This window comes from Musca autumnalis, unplaced genomic scaffold, assembly GCF_047663935.1.
Source record: "Musca autumnalis isolate F117 unplaced genomic scaffold, ASM4766393v1 scaffold_1, whole genome shotgun sequence".
Classification (NCBI taxonomy): domain Eukaryota; kingdom Metazoa; phylum Arthropoda; class Insecta; order Diptera; family Muscidae; genus Musca; species Musca autumnalis.
The window spans coordinates 193,607,695-193,628,310 of NW_027411644.1; the positions used below are offsets into that span (position 1 = coordinate 193,607,695).

Sequence of the window (20,616 nt, forward strand, 5' to 3'; positions counted from 1 at the left end):
TAAAAAATATTTAAAAACTGTTTTGGATATATTATTTTTTTTTCTAAATGATTAAATTGAGATAACGAAACATTGCGAGTAAATTTGCAAACGTCGCTTTGACCGTCTATTAAACTAAAATACGGACAACAAATATATTTGTTTCTTTCATAACCACAGGCAGCGGACTCGCCTGAACAAAATTTAAAAGTATTTAGGGTTAATTTATAAATTTTTTTCGATAGTTTTTTTTTTTTTTTGGAAAATTGGCCACTGTGCACTGTATAGATTGTATTCACCTAAAACAGTCGATTTGATTTGGTTCTGGAGTATCCTTGTTATAGCCAGTATATCATACCAAAATCCTTATAAAATGTTTCTTCAAAATCCTCAGCACGAAAAATAATTTTCCTTTGAATAATAAAACAACTGCCACAAAACCGTCAGTTTGGTCTGGTCATCATTTTGGCTTCTGTACATTTCGATTTGCTTCTGCCTATATTTCTCATGCCCTTAATTTTGTTCTTCTAAAAATGAGAAAAACTCTCTTGTGCAACGTGTTTCTATTAACTAAACATGACAACAGCAATGAGATTATAAGGTATTTGCATTATTTATTTATATTTATGGATTGTTTTTTCGTTTTTAATATTTATTTTCAAATTAAAATATTTTAATTAAGTGTTTCAAATTCTTATAATTTATAAGCCAATTTGTTATTGAAATTATATTGTTTATTGTTAGATTTAACAACTTTACGCTTGGCTGCATTCATTTCAAATTAAGAAAATGATTTATTTATATGCAAAAATAAGCACTCAACATTTTAATTAATTAAAAACAAAACCTCATTAAAAAAACGTGTTTCAAAATATAATTTTCAAAGATACATAACCAATAACGATTATACAGAAAAACAAAACATAGTTTAATTCTGAACCAAGTCCGAATAGATGAATGACAATGATTTATACATATGTCGAAGAGAACCGTAACTAAAATCTTCTGAGCAACATTTTTGTAGAATATTTGGTTGCTGAAAATCTCATCTTGTGGTACTTTCACTACGATTCAAGAAATAAAGGACGAAAAGGAAATGAAAGGCACTGAGTTAGAAGAATGAAATGTTCTACAAAAGGATTCGCCAATTGGAGCTTCAACAACGCCTAACAGAGATATGGAGCTATTTCCCCAAGTATTATAGAAAAAAATCATAAAACTTCATCACGCAATATCTCAGAAACTTGACCTATGGCGAAACTTTAATTTGGGGTTCTTAGTATACCCATCAAGGGCTTTCATCTCCAATAGAAATTTTCCACCCCAAAAATGCTGCTGCACAGTGTAATAAGTTCCACAGTGATTCTTATCCCTATATTATCTGAGTCTAGGGATTTAAAGGCCGTCTCGCAGCTTAAAACTGGATCGTCGTCATATCCAGGTGTTGAAAATAATCTTCTTTCAATAACAACGCACAGTGTCCGATTTTCCGAAAAACCTGGCCAAAACTCTAAAAATGAAAGGATTTTGACCTAACCTTTGGTTCTTATGTTTTTCGGGCCGCTGAATAAATTTTTAATATTATTTAACCCTCAGGCGGTCATTTAAGGGGTCTTTTTGGTCCCCCCTCCTATAAAATGTGATCTTATCGGATCAAAATATTCTACAAATTTCTTCGCCATCAATTTTTACTATAGGTCCTAGAATACACCAAATTCTATATCTTACCTTAACTCCAGAAATATGCAAATTAGAAAAACATTTTAGGGTTAATGTCGTACTTCATCAAAATTTTGGCAAAATTGTCATACAAAGCATCATTTTGGAAGAATGGCGTCAAAGACAAAAATGTTCTCAGCTAAATTTCACTATAAGTCACCAAAGAAATGAAATCTCTATTTGCATTGCATACCAAGGAAATATCGGTATCAATTTTGCCAAAAAACCAAGAAACTAAAATAGGGGTGCAAGCTTCCACAGTTTTGGAAATATTTGAGTTGCACTTTAGGTGTCTTTGGCAACTTTACTGACAAGAATGCAAGGAATAATTGTCTTAAAAAAATTATCCCGGGTCATAAAAGGGGTCCTTTTGGTCCCTTTTTTCACAAATCTTTAAAATCTCCTATAAAATGTGGTCGGATCAGACCAAAATATTCTAGAAATTTGTTCGCCATAAAATTTTACTATAGGTCTTAAAATTTATCAAAACTCTAAATTATGCCCAAACGCCAGAAAGTGACCCTATACTATATTCTGACATTCTGAATGAAAGAAAATCTGTATATACCTGCAAGACAAAATATCACATAAAAACGAAGAGTGCAAATGTGTGCAGGATGTTTGGATGGAAATTGGTAAAAAAACCCTTTCTTTTTATGAAATGATAAATTACACGGCCCAACTCGATCTTACTCACAACTATTTTCATAATTTATTGTGAAAATTGATCTTGAAAAAAATTAACAAGTACGGACATCAATTATTAAATAACGCACAATTCATTGGCGACACTGAACATCTTAAACACGTTTCACATACCTTTCATTACAATTACAAAAAGAAAATATTTAATAACCGTTGTTTATTTTGCATATTATCATAGATTTATAAACAACCTAAATATTTAAAAAAAAAAATAAAATTCCAAATAGGGTCACTTCGACCTGCTTTTATACCGACTTATTAAACAAGAAATGTATATATTTTTCATAACTACACGCACTGGGATCCTATAAACAATATCGGACCCTTTACACTAAAATTGATAATTTTTTTTTCGATTTTTGGCCAGGTTTTTGGAAAATCGGACACTGTGCAACGACTTAAAAATAGTTTTTCTTAAAATCCGCTCCTACATCCACAAAATGTTTTAACACGAACATTTTTTTCCCGAAAATTGTTTAACAAGACCACTGCTGGTTACTCAAAAAAATATGTATCTCAATTATTCCCCACAATCTTTCATCATCCACGTTTGGTACTCAAGAAATCTTTTTAAAGATCAATAAGCACTTGAACATTTAAACATTTTTCTTAGAAAATTTCGACTATGTCCCCAATATATAACACTGTGCAACACTGAAAATGCAAACAACTTCTAGTGGGCATTTTCTGAAAGTATATATTAAGACTACAATACCCCTAGTTGGGTTTCGTGTTTTTAGATCGGGCTTGGATTTTATGGCATCACATATAGCGGGCTAAGACGACTCTTTTTTTAATTGATTCGTGCATTATCTCAGAAACTAATAAGAATTTTGCTTTGCGGTCTTAGTAATATTGTAGTCCTAAATTAGTAGAACTTATATGTCTGACATACGAAGTACGAAAAACCGCATACAGCGCATCAAAATTGATAAAATATAGGAATGATTACATAATTTCTGGAATTATGGTCAGTAACTGCCAACTATTGAGAGTTGAACCAAGTAGCATTTCGCAAAAACTTTCCAAATAATGTCCTTAGCAATTCTTCAGAACATTCTGAAACTGTAAAACACTTATTTCATGTTGTTTAGGCGGTGTTTCACATCATACTTTCTACAAAACATATTGCAAACAACGTTCACACAGTCTGTTTATTCTCATATTTGAAATTTCAATGTATTGTTGATTTATTTATCAAATTGTCGTTGAATTATATTCTAGAAACAACGCGATAGAGGCATTTTACAACAATGATATGTTCTGAAGAGTTGTGTACTACATTCCAGTAAATATTTTTCCCAAAGATAACATTAAGAAAATTTGACTGTTTTGGAGATTCGCTGCGAAATATATACAAATCACGGAAATTTTAGATATATTATAAAATTTGAGGCAATAAATGAGGTTATTTGTGTTCATTATGTTTCCAAATACATTCTTCTTGTTCTTATCTACAAGTTTGCTGCGGATGTCATGGAAAGATTCGTATTGGTTTCAAAGATATAGCCCCGATTTTCTTTAAAAAGTCAATATTTAGCCATGTTTAGATAGGGCCATAAAATCCGAACCCGATCTAACAAAACAAAATCCAAAGAGGGTTTTTGTCTATTGCGTCTGTACTTTCATAAAAACCGCATATGAAATTGTTTGCACAAAATTACCTTGAAAATGTTGCACAGTGTAATTTTAATATTTAAAATAATTTAATATATATTTAAAAAATCAAACATAATTTGCCTGAAGAATGTTCTCTCCTAAAATCGACAAATGTGTCTCCAAAAATAAGTTATTTAATAATTTACGCTAGTGTCCCCCAAAAATCCATGATTATGTCTTCAAAAAATTCATTCAAAACATCTATGATTGTGTCCCGGAAAATCTATTTAAAATTTTCCATTAAAAATCCATATTTTGTCTCCGATATTAGCTACGTAAAAATTTGCGAATGTGTCCTTCTTCTTTCTCAGGATTGCCACCAAAGAATCTAAAATTCTATTCATCAAAAACATGCATGATTGTGACCCTAAAATCCACACGGTTGTATCGTCGTTACAATTGCACGAAATGTCCAAATATTTTCTCAAAACATCCTTCATTCCGTCCCAGAAAAATTATTCTTTAAAAATGCACGATTGTTGCACTGACAGTCCCATAAAATCTGCTTAACAAATCCATGATTGGTTCTCCAAAAAATAACCTAAAATACATAATTAACGTCGCAAAATGTTCGTTCCAAATCCATGATCATGTTGTCGTGATAACCTTGGTCTAAATATCCAATTGCGTATCCAAAATATTTTTTTAAGATTTCCCGATTATGGCCCCAGAAGAATCTCTTTATACATCTCATTTTTTAATTCAGCATATAATTCCAGACATAACCTGCTTCAAAAGTCCATGATTATGTGTCCGCAAAAATATTGTATAAAAGCACATGTCCCTGAAAAATTATCTCTAATTGGGTCCTTTAAAAATTATAAATATATATATAAATATAATAAATTATCATATCGAAATCTACGATTGTGATACAGACTGTTCCTCGAATAAAATTAACCTAAAGTTATTAATTATATCAACAAAAATTCTCTTAAAACTTTGACACTGATTGTTCCCAAACAATCTTTCAGAGAAATCCACAAATGTATCCCAAAAAAATTTTTATTAAAAATCTCCGATTGTGCCCCAAAATCTTATATCAAAATCCACGATTGTGGTACAGCCAGTTCCCATAAAAATTGCTTAAAAATCCTTGACTGTTTCTCGAACAAAACTAACCTTAAATTAAATAAAAAATGATAAAAAAATTAAGATACAGGGTTTTATTTATAAATGTACTTAAAACTAGAAAATAATTGTTCATGATAGAATCTCTCAAATAAAACGCATGCCGTTTAATTTTGCCACAATTTTTAATTCAAATGCAAGCATTTTATTTGAGAGATTCCATCATGAACTATTATTTTCTAGTTTTAAGTGCATTTATAAATAAAAAACTGGAACTTAATTTTTTAATTATTTTTTATTTTTAACTTTTCAGTTATTAAATTTTTTGACCACTGAGAACATCATAACAAAATTATAGCCAATTTAGGCCGAAAATGTAGATAAAAACTTTAAAATGCCTGAAATCGTATGGTACCGTTATATGGAGACTATACCAAAACCTTGACGTATGTCCAACATTTTTGGTGAGGAAGTTTCTGTACCATTGGGAACCCCAAATGCCAAATTACAGCCAATTCGAATCTGAAAAGTGTGCAAAGTTTAAGTTCGATTGGTCAACTGCTGCTGTATAGAAAATGAGTTACTAGATATGAACTAAACAGACACCAAAGCAAGTTAAATGAAACACTGTAAAAAATACATATTTCGAAAAATATTCCTTCTAAATCCATGATCATTTCAACGAAAACTTTTGGTTCTAAATGCGCGATGTATATTCCCAAAACATTCTTCTTTCCAAATCTTCAATTCTATCAAAGAAAAATCTTGCAAAATTGTAACATTGACTGTCCCCAAAAAATATTTCTAAGGAATCCACGTTTGTGTCCCATCCCCCATATTTATTATATATAAATCCACGTTTGTGTCCCACCCCCCATATTCATTTTATATACATAAATCCACGTTTGTTTCCCAAAACTATTTATTATTTATATATGTAAATCCATGTTTGTGTCTCCAAAAATATTTATTATAAAAATCCGCGTTTTTGTCCCAAAAAATCTTAATAAATCCACAATAATAAAAATTCTTACAAATCCATGATTGTGCCTTCAAATAAATCTTTATAGAAAGGTCACACTTATGTCCCCATATATCCACAAGCTTTCCTAATACATGATTCAGTCCCCGAAAATCATAGTTTTTAATCCACACTTAAGTTCCCAAAATTCGTAGTTTCTATTCCACGATTGCGTCCTCAAACATTATTTTTCTAAAATCCACGATTGTGTCCCCAAAATATCTTCTTTAACTCACTCTAAATTGTGTCCCCGAAAATCTCTCTATATATACATAGATCCTCGATTGAGTCCCCAAAACGTCTTCGTAAACAACAATTGTGTCCCCGAAAAAATGTCGATATACATAAGTCCTCGATTGTGTCCCCGAAATAATCTATTCTCCCACGATTCTGTCCCCAAAATGTTAATTTTTCAAAATCCACGAAAATGTGTTCATAAAAAAAATCAGACTTCAAAATCAACTATTGAGTCCCCAAAATTCTTAGTTTAAAATCCACTATTGCGTCCTCAAACATTTTGTTCCAAAATCCACAATTGTGTCCCCGAAAATATATATATAAAAAGATCCTCAATTGAATACCAAAAATTCTTACTACAGCACAATTGTGTCCCCGACAAAATGTCGATACACATAAGTCCTCGATTGTGTCCCCAAAATAATCTATTCTCACACAATTTTGTCCCCAAAATTTTCATTTTTCAAAAACAGTCCCCTGGAAAAAAATACCCTGTTGTAGGAACCCAAATAAAAAATAAAACATGCTATTCACACCATGTTAAACATTCTCCGAATTCCAAATAATCGCGTTTTCGGCCCACATCTTTAAAATACTCTAAATTGTGTCCCCATAAATGTTTTATAAAAATGATCGATTGTGTCCCCAAAAGTTCTTGTTAGACCGCAATTGTGTCCCTGAAAAAAAATTATATGCATACATAAGCCCATTGGATTTTATTTCAAAATCCAAAATCCGCGAGAAAAATGTCAGTCCCCAGGAAAAAATCTTCTTAAAAAATCTCCGATTGTAGGTAATAATTCATGCTATTTACACCTATTCATGTTAATCATTCTCCGATTATCCAAATTATAGAGTTTTCAACCAAAAACCTCATTCAGTGTTCCAAGGGGTAAAGGGGTGTAAACTTTTTGTTTAAGTTTTATTCTATTCCCAATGGCTATCTCACTAAACAATTTTCTTCATATTCACATCATATATTCATTCAATACATTTATGTATCTATATACGCAAGTATGTATGCATTTATGTACACATCTTTGAATGAATATATAAAAGTCTTAACCAGATGTGCAAGGCGACCGACCGCCCGGCCGAACCGCGATTCTTGCCTTATACAACAAACGCAAATCAAATGATGTGAAATAACGACGATATACTACTCCTCACACCCATATAACCGATTGTACAATATGACAAACCTCTCACACAAACATACTCGTACTATTGCTCTGAGTAAGAAATTTGGGGACCATATATTGTTCACTCACTCTTCTCAGTATTAACTCATATGGTATATGGAATTAGCCGAACTCTACTCATTCCTTTGGGAGAAGAGTCTGAAAGATAGAGAGTGATTTCTCCCAGTAAAGGAATTTATCTAAGCAACACCAACCAAAGTTAGTAGTGGTATTTTGTTAGTAGGCAATTGTCACACAGATACTTTTTGTGTGCCAATGTATTGGTATGAATGAATGAATTTCAAGAGCCTCTGTTGTGTGGGGTGCAACAACAAGACAAATGATCGTTGTGTGATGGTTGAGGGTATGTGTGAGTGAGTACGGCTGAATGGAACAAAGCCCTCGAACACACACACTCATACGTCCAGTGGAACATTAGAGCAGAGCACGTTAACGCAGTGGCTGGCAGCATTCATACAAGAAGAATGAAATATGGATGGAAGGGAAAAAATAAAGAAAAACAACTTCAAACATTGGTTAGTTGTGAGTTCAGTTCATTAACGGATGTCAAAGGTGCAAGAGGTACGGACGGATATATACGCGTGACTCTCGCATTTAACTTAACTAAATATTACAACCAAAATAGTAGTTGGTTTATTAAAAAAACTACGCACAATAATAACAACAACCCAGCAAACAATTTCTTAATGGATAATTAATGAGATTTTGATGATCAAACTATCAAATAAAAAAATAAATGAAAATATTTAATAAAATAGAGAAATATATAAACGGAAATCGTAAACAAGTGAATAACAAGTGTTTGGAATATATTGTGCTAAAATCTTAAAAAATAACAAATTATTAAATAAACATAACGTTATAAAAAGAAAAACAAAACCCGCATTTAAAAAATTGTGGAAAATTTTCGATTTTTTCAAGTGTGCAAAAAATAAAATTGTGAACGCAATATGACAATAAAAGTGAAAGAATAAGAGGCATAATACAAAAACATCAATTTAAAATTAAAACGCTTAAAAATAAACAATTGCAAGTACTACCAGCATATTTAGTGTTACTCATGTGACATCGCCAACTAAACCTCAGTGACGACAACCAACATAAATGTCAAGTGGCCCACATTGCCGACACACAAAATATTAATTAAAAATACTCCACTTGGAATAAATCTGAATGACCAACAAGAACATTACGCCCCCATAATTTTTTTTTGGAACCAAAGAGAAAATTTTGTATAAAGTGAAAATTTTAATAAATCACAAATTCCATTGTTGTTTCCCCTCTAACTAATGCCGGGCCTGTAAAAGTCAATGAAGTTTTTGTGCAACATTAACGTCCAAGCCAATGAGAATTGTTCTCCTTTTGTAAAAAATTTTGTTAAAAATTGTGACGTTGTTGACTTCATTCTAAATTCGAAGCAATGCCGCCCTCTGCGTTTTTAGTTGGTTCTACCATTATAACAACACCAACAACACCAGTACTGGGCAATAGTAACAAGGAGCTATCATCACTGTTGACCAATAGCAACAGCATCAACACCTCACCCCTTAAGGCCGTAAATCGTTTAAGTCCAACACACATTAAAACGGAATATAATTTGAACAACAATTGCCAATCATTGCAAAATTTCAATTATTTAAATAACAACAATAGCAATTCGGAGTTGAGTGATAAAATAACGGCGGCAAATATGGTTTTACAATCGTATAACAGTTATGAGCAATATCATTTGCAGCAGCAGCATCATGCTCAAACGGCTGCAGTGGCATTGGGTCAACAACATTCGCCGCAATATACAGCCACCGCCACATTACAACATGGCCAACAAATGCAGCATAGCCAGCAGCATCAGCAGCAGCATCATCAACATCACCAGCCCCAGCAACAAAATCCCAATTTATCACCCTATCATCATCAAATGTATCATAGCCCGCCAACATCACAACACCAGCAGCAGCAGCAACAACAAGCTCAACATTATCACCACTCCCAGCAACAACATCATCATCACTCCCAACACCAGCAGCAGCAACAACAACATCACCATCATTTACAACATCACCCACCTGCCCATCATCGTTTATCCGGCGGCAGTACAGGAGGTAGCAGTACAGCTTCCTCAATGTCTTCGCACTCACCCTCAATATCCTCAAATAACTCTGCCGCAAGCGTCGCCGCCGCCTCAGCCTGTACACCAAATAATTCTGCCGTTGCCATTGCCGCCTCCTCCACATCATTATCCAACACCACCTCCTCCACCACCTGCGCATCACATTCAATATCCTCCACAACATCATCATCAGCATCATCAACGTGCTCAATCTCCTCCTCCCCCGCAACATTGGTTAATTCATCATCCGCCTCGTTATCAAGCAGCAGCAACAGCACATCCACGTCCTGTACAACAACGGCTGGTCCGTTTTTAACGGGTATTGGTAGTGCAGCAACAGCCGCTTCCTTGGGTATTAATTATTTCAATGACACCCTACCCTATGTGGGTGATTATAGTTCCACCACCGGCCAGCTGTATACCGATATTGATGCGAATTTTTTCAGTCAAGGTAAAGTTTTGAAATTTTTAACTTTTTAGTAGTTTTTTTTTATAAGTTAAAAAGGAAGTACAGTGGGGTCGTGATAAGTGCAAAACTTAATTTATTGACAAAAGTTATAAATTACATTTTTTTAGATTTAGGCATCACAATTTTATTAGATAATTATTCAAAGGTTTGCATGGATTCTAATTGGTTTCCAAATTTAGGGGTTTTAGGGGGACTTGGCCCTGTGGTATCCAATTTTGCAAGTAGTTAATGGAGCCGTTTTTGACGTATTAGATGACATTCTTTCACTTTTGTATCTTTAACATTTATTTTCTCCTAGTCCTTAGCTATAATTTGACCACAGATAGGCAAACAATATTCGAATTGGTTTACGAGATATGGCCTTTACAAAACACCACTTTCCATTTAGGCAAAATTTAACAATGCCAAATCCAGAAATACTAATTTTACAGTTTTTGGACGTATTATATGTGATTTTTTCAACTTGGTATCTTTTACAATTATTTTCTCCTAGTCCTTAGCTAAAAATTTGCCGAAGATAGAAAGACAATATTCAAATTTGTTTCTGAGATATGGCCTGCCTTTACAAAACACCCCTCTTCCTTGGGGCAAAAATTTAACAAGAAATTTTTCTCTCAAAAACTGTATTCGCAAAGTTATAGCTAAGGCTATGGAGAAAATAAATGTAACAGTAACCGTTGCAAAAAAACGGAAACTTAGTACCAAATAAATATAAAAGTAACCATAACAAAAAAAAAACGGAAACTTAGTACACCAAAAATCATAATTAGCTAAAATTCCCCCTTATTTATGGTGAATATCTCGAAAACCAAATTGAGTTTTTTGGGCAAATTTGAAGTTATAGACCTAGAAAAAAAAATTTAAAAACAAAGAGAGCAACGTAACCTTAAAATATCTACGATATATTCCAAAAATTGGATATATGGCCCAAAATAATTCTTCTAAATTATTTATTTTATTTATAATTTTCTGAATTATTTATGTTTTTGTTGGGCTTTTTTGGTCAACTTATTTTCATAAAAATTATACGAATTTTATTTAATTTATATATTTCAAATTTCGACACATTCATGATCAAAAATTATCAAAAATAAAAATTTCTCTAAAAATATCCCAAAGGGAAATTTTTATTTTTTGACTCTAAAATAAAAGAATTTTTCAAATTTTTTTATAATTTTCATGCAAAAAAAAAATAAAGAAAAATTAAAAAAAAAAAAACCTACAAAAATTATTTTTTGAATCTAATATAAAAGAATATTTCAGCTTTTTTATAATTTTTCATGCAAAAAAAAATTAAGAAAAATTTAAAGATTTTTTTTTTGAATATCAATTGGACCAAATTGAAAATTTCTTGCAATATGCCATGCACATTGACGTAAAATAGCAACATTCATTAAAAGCAAAAATTTCCCTAAAAATATCCCAAAGGGAAATTTTCAGTTTTTGACTCTAAAATAAAAACATTTTTAAAATTATTTTTATAATTTTTCTTGCAAAAAAATAAAGAAAAATTTAAAGATTTTTTTTGAATATTAATTGGTCCAAATTAAAAATTTCTTTCAATATTTCATGCATATTGACGTAAACTAACAAAATTCATTAAAAACAACAATTCCCTTAAAAATATCCCAAAGGGAAATTTTCAGTTTTTGACTATAATCGATAAAGTTTTTCTAATAGAAACTAAAAATTAAAGCATTTTTCGAAAATCTATGAAAACAAAAAATTCCCTTTGAGGGAAATTATTATTTACGGCCTAAATTACAAATTTCTTGAATTTTGAAATTTCATGAATATTGACGTAAAATAACAAAATTCATTAAAAACAAAAATTTCCTACAAAAATTATATTGTTTACTTTGTTCGGTTCAGAATTTATAATAGATTCCAAAAATAAAATAATTTTTCAAAAATTAATGAAAACAAAAAATTCCCGTTGAGGGAAATTTTCATTTATGGACCAAATTACAAATTTCTCTCAATATTTCATGCATATTGACGTAAACTAACAAAATTCATTAAAAACAACAATTTCCCTAAAAATATCCCAAAGGGAAATTTTCAGTTTTTGACTCTAATCGATAATGTTTTTTCTAATAAAAACTAAAAATTAAAGCATTTTTCGAAAATCTATGAAAACGAAAAATTCCCTTTGAGGGATATTATTATTTACGGCCTAAATTACAAATTTCTTGAATTTTGAAATTTCATGTATATTGACGTAAAGTAACAAAATTCATTAAAAACAAAAATTTCCCTAAAAATATCCCAAAGGGAAATTTTCAGTTCTTGACTATAATCGATAAAGTTTTTCTAATAGAATCTAAAAACTAAAGAATTTTTCGAAAATCTGTGAAAGCAAAAAATTCCCTTTGAGGGAATTTCTTTCAATATTTTATGAATATTGACGTAAAGTAGCAAAATTCATTAAAAACAAAAATTTTATTTTTTACTTTGTTCGATTCAGTACTTTAATAGAATCCAAAAATGAAAAAAAAATTCAAAAATAAAAAATTCCCCTTGAGGGTCATTTTTATTTATGGACCAAATTAATTTTTTTTTTCAATATTTCATGCATAGTGACGTAAAATAACAAAATACATTAAAAACAAAAATTTCCCCAAAAAAGGAAATTTTCATTTTTTAATTTAATTTGGTTTTTCTTAAAGATACCAAAAATAAAAGAATTTTTTTCGAAAATCAATGCAAACAAAAATATCCCTTCGACGGGAAATTTTTATTTATGGAACAATTAAAAATTTCTTCCACATTTTTTATGCATATTGATCAATATTATCAAAATCCATTAAAAACAAAAATTTCCCTTATCTTTTAACTCTATACGAATCAGTTTTTCTAATAATTCTAATAAAATTAAAAAATGAAATATTTTTTTCAAAAATTAATAAAAACAAAAATGTCCTTTTGTGGGAAATTTTTATTTATGGATCAAATTACAAATTTCTTTAAATATTTCACGAATATTAACGTTAAATAACAAAATTCATCAAAAACAAAAATTTCCCCAAAAATGTCCCAAAAGGGAAATTTTCAATTTTGACTCCATTCGATTTGGTTTTCCTTAAATAATGAAAATTAAAGGATTTTTAAAGATCTATGAATAAAAAAATATCCCTTAAAGAGAAATTTTCATTTGTGGTCGAAATTTCAAATTTCTTCCCAATAAAAACCCATTAAATCCCTTAAAACCAAACCCAAAGGAAAAACCACATTTTTGACTATTCGTTTAAGTTTGTCCAAAAAATTGAAAATATGTTTCCAAAACGCAGGTCTTACTGTATAATATTTTTTTAGGGTTAGTTTTTTTGTTTATATTTGTTTAAAAATTACATTCCTACACTTGTCTCATTTTCTTCTGCTTCCCCCCAAATGACACCATATGTCTGATGTGGTCATGACTTTTTTCCCTTTATTGTTGTTGGTTTTTTTTTCGCTGGAATGCAGGGGTGTTTTGTGCACATTGTTACGTTTATGTGGTTTAACATTTGTTTACATTGCTGTTTGACTTTTCAATGCACATTTTTGTTGTTTCTTTGTGTTTAGTTTAAATATTTTTTTTGACAAGGGTTTAAAATATGTTCCCCAAAGAAAGCAACATGTTGTCAATGATTTGTTTAAAATATTTAGAATTTTTTGTTTTGTTTTCTAATTTTATTTATGAAAAAGGACATGTTTTGGAATGCTGTAAATCCAAAGGAATATTTTTTGAAATAAATATTCTGAGGTTTACCACAATGTTATAGGTGATAAAACTAAAAATAGGCAGGCTTTATTTTAAAATTCCTTAAAATAACTAAAAATAAATTTTAAATATAAAATAGTGTTATTTGTGTTCATTAATAATGATTTGCTAAATTTTGAAACCCATTTTTTAAAATTACAATTTCTTAAACTGGAAATTGTTGTATTAAATTTCCATTATATTTTTCTTTTCTCCATTACAATTTTTAAAATTCCTCCAACAATTTCTCCCTCCATAAGGTCCCATGTCCTTCTCGTTGTCATTTAATTAACAAAATCTCTTGTTTTGTTTGCCAACCAAAAGTATCCAAATCTATTTCGTTTCAAAGGATTTAATTAAAACCTCTCATTCATCCAATTGAAAATATTTACTTGGCAAATTTTCCACAAAACTGTAAATATTTACGTAACACCAACAAATTAAATCTCAACTCCACCCACTATCTACCACCTAAAACAATACTGCCCACTTTAAATGGAGTAGAAAAAAGAACAGCTCATGGGGTCATATTCAGCAAGACTCTGCTTTGCTTTTGTAAAGAACAAATACAAGTTGTCATTGTTGTTGCTGCTGCTGTGGGAGGTGGGGTTGTTGGTTGTCTGTTAGCTTGCTCGACTTATTTCTCATAGAGCAGAACTTATTTTAATTACATTCACACGATATTAAATTAAAATACCAAGACAATATACAACACACCGCCAACAAAGCAACCAACCAGCCATCATAAGTAAATATATAAATTATCACATCATCATCATTATCACCATCAAAGTAATGAGAAGAAAAGGCATAGATTTAAATGCCAAGAACTGGCGTGAAAAAAGGGTTTATTGAATCGCTATGTAAATTTGCTTTAGCAAGGGAATTAAAATTAATTTTAAGGTTGGCAAAAAATAAAGTGAGAAACTTAGATTTGATGTAAGAACATACGGTAAAATGTTTTATATAAACATTTTGTCAATTTTCCTTCAGTTGTGAAAGAGATATAACCCTTAGTAACATGAAGTTTACCAAAACCAAGAACTGAAGTTCAATCCTTTTTTTATGAAATTGTGAAAATATAAAATTAAAATAAACACAATTCAAAGTTTTATAGAACAAGATCCAAGACTTTGTTTTAGGGAGATTTGTTTTTTATTATTAAATACATTTCTAAAACTGCCTAAAATGTTCAAATAATAAGCATAAACTTTCAAAACACAACACAAGATTTAAAAATAAAAGTCGATAGATTGCTTCATTGATAACAAAGTGTTCATTCGAAGCGAAATATTTACTAAAAATTTTCAAAATGATTGTTTGATAATTGTTGATCTGATCTAGAACCTGCAAGAATCTACTATCTTGGAAATTTTTAAATTTTTTTCCTTTACAAATTTCGAAAACGTCTACAAGTTTCGTTGTACAGAAACATGTACAGAGTTTATTTAATATATGTATGTATGTATATATTGAAAAAAATTCCAAATGAAATATTTTTTAATTAACTCATTTTGAAACAATCATTAGAAACTAAATTTTCATTAGAAACAAAATTTTTAATAAAAAATTACCTAAATATCTAAAAAATTCTACATGAAACAATTGATCGAATTTTGAAACATATTATTACAAATAATAATAATAATTTAATATATGTATGTATGTATATATTGAAAAAAATTCCAAATGAAATTTTTTTTAATTAATTCATTTTGAAACAATCATTAGAAAGAAACTAAATTTTCATTAGAAACAAAATTTTTAATAAAAAATTACCTAAATATCTAAAAAATTCTACATGAAACAATTTATCAAATTTTGAAACATATTATTACAAATAAAAAAATTATATTTTTTTAGAAATTTACATTTTTTCTCTATAATGTTGCACCCTTAAACAGACCTTATGAAGCTACAACTTTTTTTACTTCATCATGAAGGAAAAAATTCATTGATCAAGAAAATTCCTTCATTTCCAAGAAAACCAAACATTTAATTTTTTATTTTTTTCCGTAATTAAATAAAAAATAAAATGTTAATAATTTTTCGATTTCTTTCATTCTTAAATGTTTGAATGCGGTTTTCCTTTTATTTCTTACATGAACCTGAATATTATTTTTGTTTAATTTTTTTATTTATTTGCAATAAAAACAACTTCGTTTTTTCATTTATATTTCAATTATTTAAAAAAAAATTGTTTTAATACTGTTTTTAACATTTTGCATGATTCTGAATATTTTTCTACTTCTGTTTTATTTTATTTTTTTATTTTATTTCTCATTTATTAAAAAACAAAAAATATATTTTCCAATTATTGGAATACTTCCATTTCATTTCTGTATCACGAACTGATTAAAATCCAGCGTTTAGAGTAACCTTCGAAGAAAAACAAACATTCAAAATTTCTTATTTTTAACCGTAATTAAAAAAATAAAATTTCAATAATTTTTCGATTTCTTTCATTTATTTGCAATAAGAACAAATATTTTGAATTTTTTATTTTATTTTTCATTTATAAAATAACCAAAAAAATCAATAATGTCTTTCTAATTTATTTGCAATGTAGAAAAAATTTGGTTTTTTCATTTATATTTCATTTATTAAAAAACATTCTTAAAATGTTTGAATGCAGTTTTCCTTTTATTTCTTACATGAATCTGAATATTATTTCGGTTTCATTTTTTTATTTATTTGCAATAAAAACAATTTCGTTTTTCATTTATATTTCGATTATTAAAAAAAAACATTAAATTGTTTTAATACTGTTTTTAACATTTTACATGATTCTGAATATTTTTTCTACTTCTCTTTTATTTTATTTTTATATTTTTATTTTTATATTTTATTTCTCATTTATTAAAAGACAAAAAACATTTTTTTTAAATTATTGGAATATTTCCATGTCATCTGTATCACGAACTGATCTTAAATCCAGCGTTTAGAGTTACCTTTCTCATTTTTCTCTCATTTATTAAAAACAAAAAATATTTTTTTCAAATTATTGCAACATTTCCATTTCATCTGTATTAAGAACTGATCTTAAATCCAGCGTTTTTTTCCTTTTTTTTTTTTTGCTATAAAAAATTTAAACTTTTTATTTTATTATTCATTTATTTATTTAAATTAATTTGAATATTCCTATGTCATCTGTACCCCGAACTGAGCTTAAAACAATTTTTTAAATTTCTTAATTTTAATCTTTGTTGGCTTAGTTTGGCTTTTAGGTCAGAAAATTAAAAAAAACAAAGTTTTCCAGTTTTATTTTATTTTTTTTTCCAATATTTCGAATTAATTTGAATATTCCTATGTCATCTGTAGCCCGAACTGAGCTTAAAACAATTTTTTAAATTTCTTAATTTTAATCTTTGTTGGCTTAGTTTGGCTTTTAGGTCAGAAAATTAAAAAAACCGAGTTTGCTGTTTTTTTATTTTATTTTTTTTTTTTCCAATATTTCGAACATCATCGATTTTCATCATCAGGGATTATCTTTTGAAAAAATTCCATTTTATCATTATCATTTCAATTTTATTTTTTTTTTAATTTTTAATTACAAACAAAATTTCAAAATTTCCCATACCACCTGTTTTTTGTACATATATCTTTACCTAATCTTCTTTTTATTTTTGTACTACAATTCCTAGTTTAAAATAAATCTAAAAATTCCTTAATATTTTAGTTTTTAAACTAATCTGAATATTCATATTTCATATACCCCGAACAGACCTTGAATCCAACTTTTCGAGTTACCTTTCTTCTATTTATTTTATTTTAATTTGTATTATTTTCTTTATTTTTATTTTTAATTTTTTTATACTTAATTTTTAACCTGAACAATCATTCCTCAAATCTCTTCCACAAAATTACCTTTATTTACTAAACGTCTTATTTAGTTGTTCATTTCAAATGCAAACTAAATAAAACGGGGTGTTAAATGTTTTTTAATTAAATTGTAATTGAAAAATCCTTTGCAATAAAGCGCAACAACCCTCTCAACCTCTTTGATGTGATTTTGTTGTGTGAAATAACCCCAAACAAGGCAAATAATACCAAGAAACATTGTTTTCTATTGACATTTAACACACAAAAGTGTGTGTGGCGCGCACACACACAGGGGTAAATAACTGCAGGGGCCCATTAACCAAACACCCAACAAACCAACTCTCCCTCCCTGTGTTACATTGCACTCAACAAGTTGCCAACAAGGGTGAGATATTGGCAAGTACAAAAAAAAATACCTTAACACCACTAACTTTTTCCACATCAAACGTAAAAACTTTTTCCAATGGGTAGGGAGAGAGAGAGAGGGGTGATTAACAAAGGAGGCAAATGATTGGGTGGTTTAATACAAAAATCATTTGAAATACCAATCAAGCAATCAACAATACATCTATCTATCCACTTAACTAAATCTCAGTAGAGCATCAATTTTATCTCTCATAAGAAAACCCCCACTAACAAAATGGGAGGAGTAATACAACAATCTCCACCAAAGAAACAAGAAAAAATCCAAATACAAACCTCCCAAAATACGTATGCTGCGCAGTTTTAAATCATAAAATGTTTATGTTTTTCTTAGGAAATTGACAACAACAAAATTTGCAAATTTCCACAAAATTCACAAGCAACAGGTTTGTTGTGTGTTACCCCCCTTCGAAAAGTCTCTCATGTTTATATACAAGTCGTTCTTCTCGGCCATATCAATAATAATGGCATTAGTATTGGGTCTTCTAATACTTAAATACGGCCCCAACATTGTATAGTATGTTCTCATTGTGAGTACTAATGCATTGAGTCTCCCCAACGGCACACATGCACTGAGAGATAAATCGGGTGTTTTGCTTACTCGGCAATTTAATCGTTGCACATTGCTGGCATTGGCTCATCTCATACTTGGAGAGGCCCCAACAGATTGTATCTCCCCCTATTGTTTGTTGAGAGATATAGAGAATAATGTGCATTATTCGTTTAACATCGTTTTGGTGTTGGCTCTTCTAATACCAATAAAAGGCCCCAATGATTTGGGGGGATGTATTGCTCTCACCATATTACTCTCCATGTGGGGAGTAAAATAAACCCGTTTCTCTCTCATTGAATTTATGTTATCTATGCTCTTACAATAAAGTTTTGTTGTTTTGTAATCCAACGAAACAACAACAAACAGTGTAAGTACATAATACCTATCTCTTGATGGGGAGACTGGATATATTGGTGTTGGTAATTCAATGGATTTTGATTGGTTTTCGAATGCCATCAAATCATCAACGCTTTATGCGCATGATGAGGTTGCTGCCACCACAACCACCACCATATAAAAACCGTATAATTTGAAAGGGGTTATTCTCCGTTTGAAATCTTTTGTGTTGTTTTCATTGACCCGCCTCCTTTGTGTTTATGTTAAAGATGTGATGTGAAGAAATGGGTGGGAAAATCTTAAGATTTGATGGACAGGAAAATGAATTAAGGCATAATGGTTGGAATGAAAATGAATGCAATTTTATGGATTTTTTGGCAAATTTATTTTGATGCTAATAAAAAAAAAAAACAAATTAAAATGAGATGCCAAAAAAATTAAATTAAAATAAAAATAAATCAATTAAAATTGGTTGCAAAAATTAAAAAAAAGCAAACATAAAAATGTTAACAAATTAATAGAAAAAAATGAAAAATAATACAAATATTTAGAAAAAAATATAATTATAATTGGTTACAAAAAAAATCAAAATTAAAAATAAATTCAAATCAAAATCAGAAAATTTTAAAAATCTTTAAAAAGTTGTTGTCTATTAAAAGAATATGGAAATTTAAAACATTTAGGGCCATTATTACATGTGTTGTTTTACTATCTGATGGATTTAAAAATGCAAAATAAACTAATTTGGAGGTATTAAAAATATAATTTTCACATTGAAAGTTAATGGCTTGAAGCTCCTCCTTGAAATTCAATCATCACTTTTACCTTTAAGTTAACCGGAACGCTATAAATCTGTTCGGTAAATCCAAACTATAACAAAAGAAGACTTATAATAATGGGGGTTAATATTAAATGAAAACAAAAGTACATAACAAAATTTAGGAATATTAGCCCAGAATTATTTATTTTTCCAAAATTGGTTCCAAAAATAGGAAAATAACGAAAAATATTTCAAAGCAAATAATAAATAAAAAACAATTTATATTTTTTGTTAAGAAAATTGGTAGTAATTTTCAAAATATTAATAAATATAGAAAATTTTAATATTTTAATTGAATTCCAAATTTAAAAACCATTTTCCAAAAATTAGAAAAATAAAATAAAAACAGATCTTAATAAATCAAAAAATATATATTTATTTTTGTAGTAAAAACAAAAATTGAATAGATATTTTAAAATTTTGAAACAAAAATTATTTTTTTTTAAATAATTCACTTTTTTGATAAAAAAAAATTCAATAAATTAAAAAAAAAAATCAATTTTTTTGCAAAAATTTTCAAAAACAGAAAAACTAAAAAATATTCTCTGAAACAATTATTTTTAAATTAAAAGAATATAGCAATATAAAATATTTAACTTAATAACCAAAATGTATAAAGAATCCTAAAATTTGGATTAATTGTTTTCTTTAAATGCTCCTTTTTAATAAAAATAATACAAATCTTTAAATAAATAAAAGGATGAATGAATAGAAATTTTAAAAATTAATAAAAAAAACATAAAATTCT

At 29.0% G+C, this 20,616-nt stretch overlaps 1 protein-coding gene across 4 annotated transcripts in view; it reads left to right on the forward strand.

The window, feature by feature from the left end:
* The window catches only part of pnt (ETS transcription factor pointed), a 487,180-nt gene that overhangs the window by 462,431 nt on the left and 4,133 nt on the right, over positions 1–20,616 (forward strand). Inside the window, exon 1 of one of the 4 annotated variants that reach the window (XM_073959417.1) lies at positions 7,915–10,154. The exons of the other annotated variants lie outside the window; for them this stretch is intronic. Coding sequence (XP_073815518.1) covers positions 9,014–10,154 — 1,141 coding nt within the window. The 5' untranslated portion in view covers positions 7,915–9,013. Of the gene's footprint in view, positions 1–7,914; positions 10,155–20,616 lie in introns of those variants that run through there. 4 annotated transcript variants of the gene reach the window in all.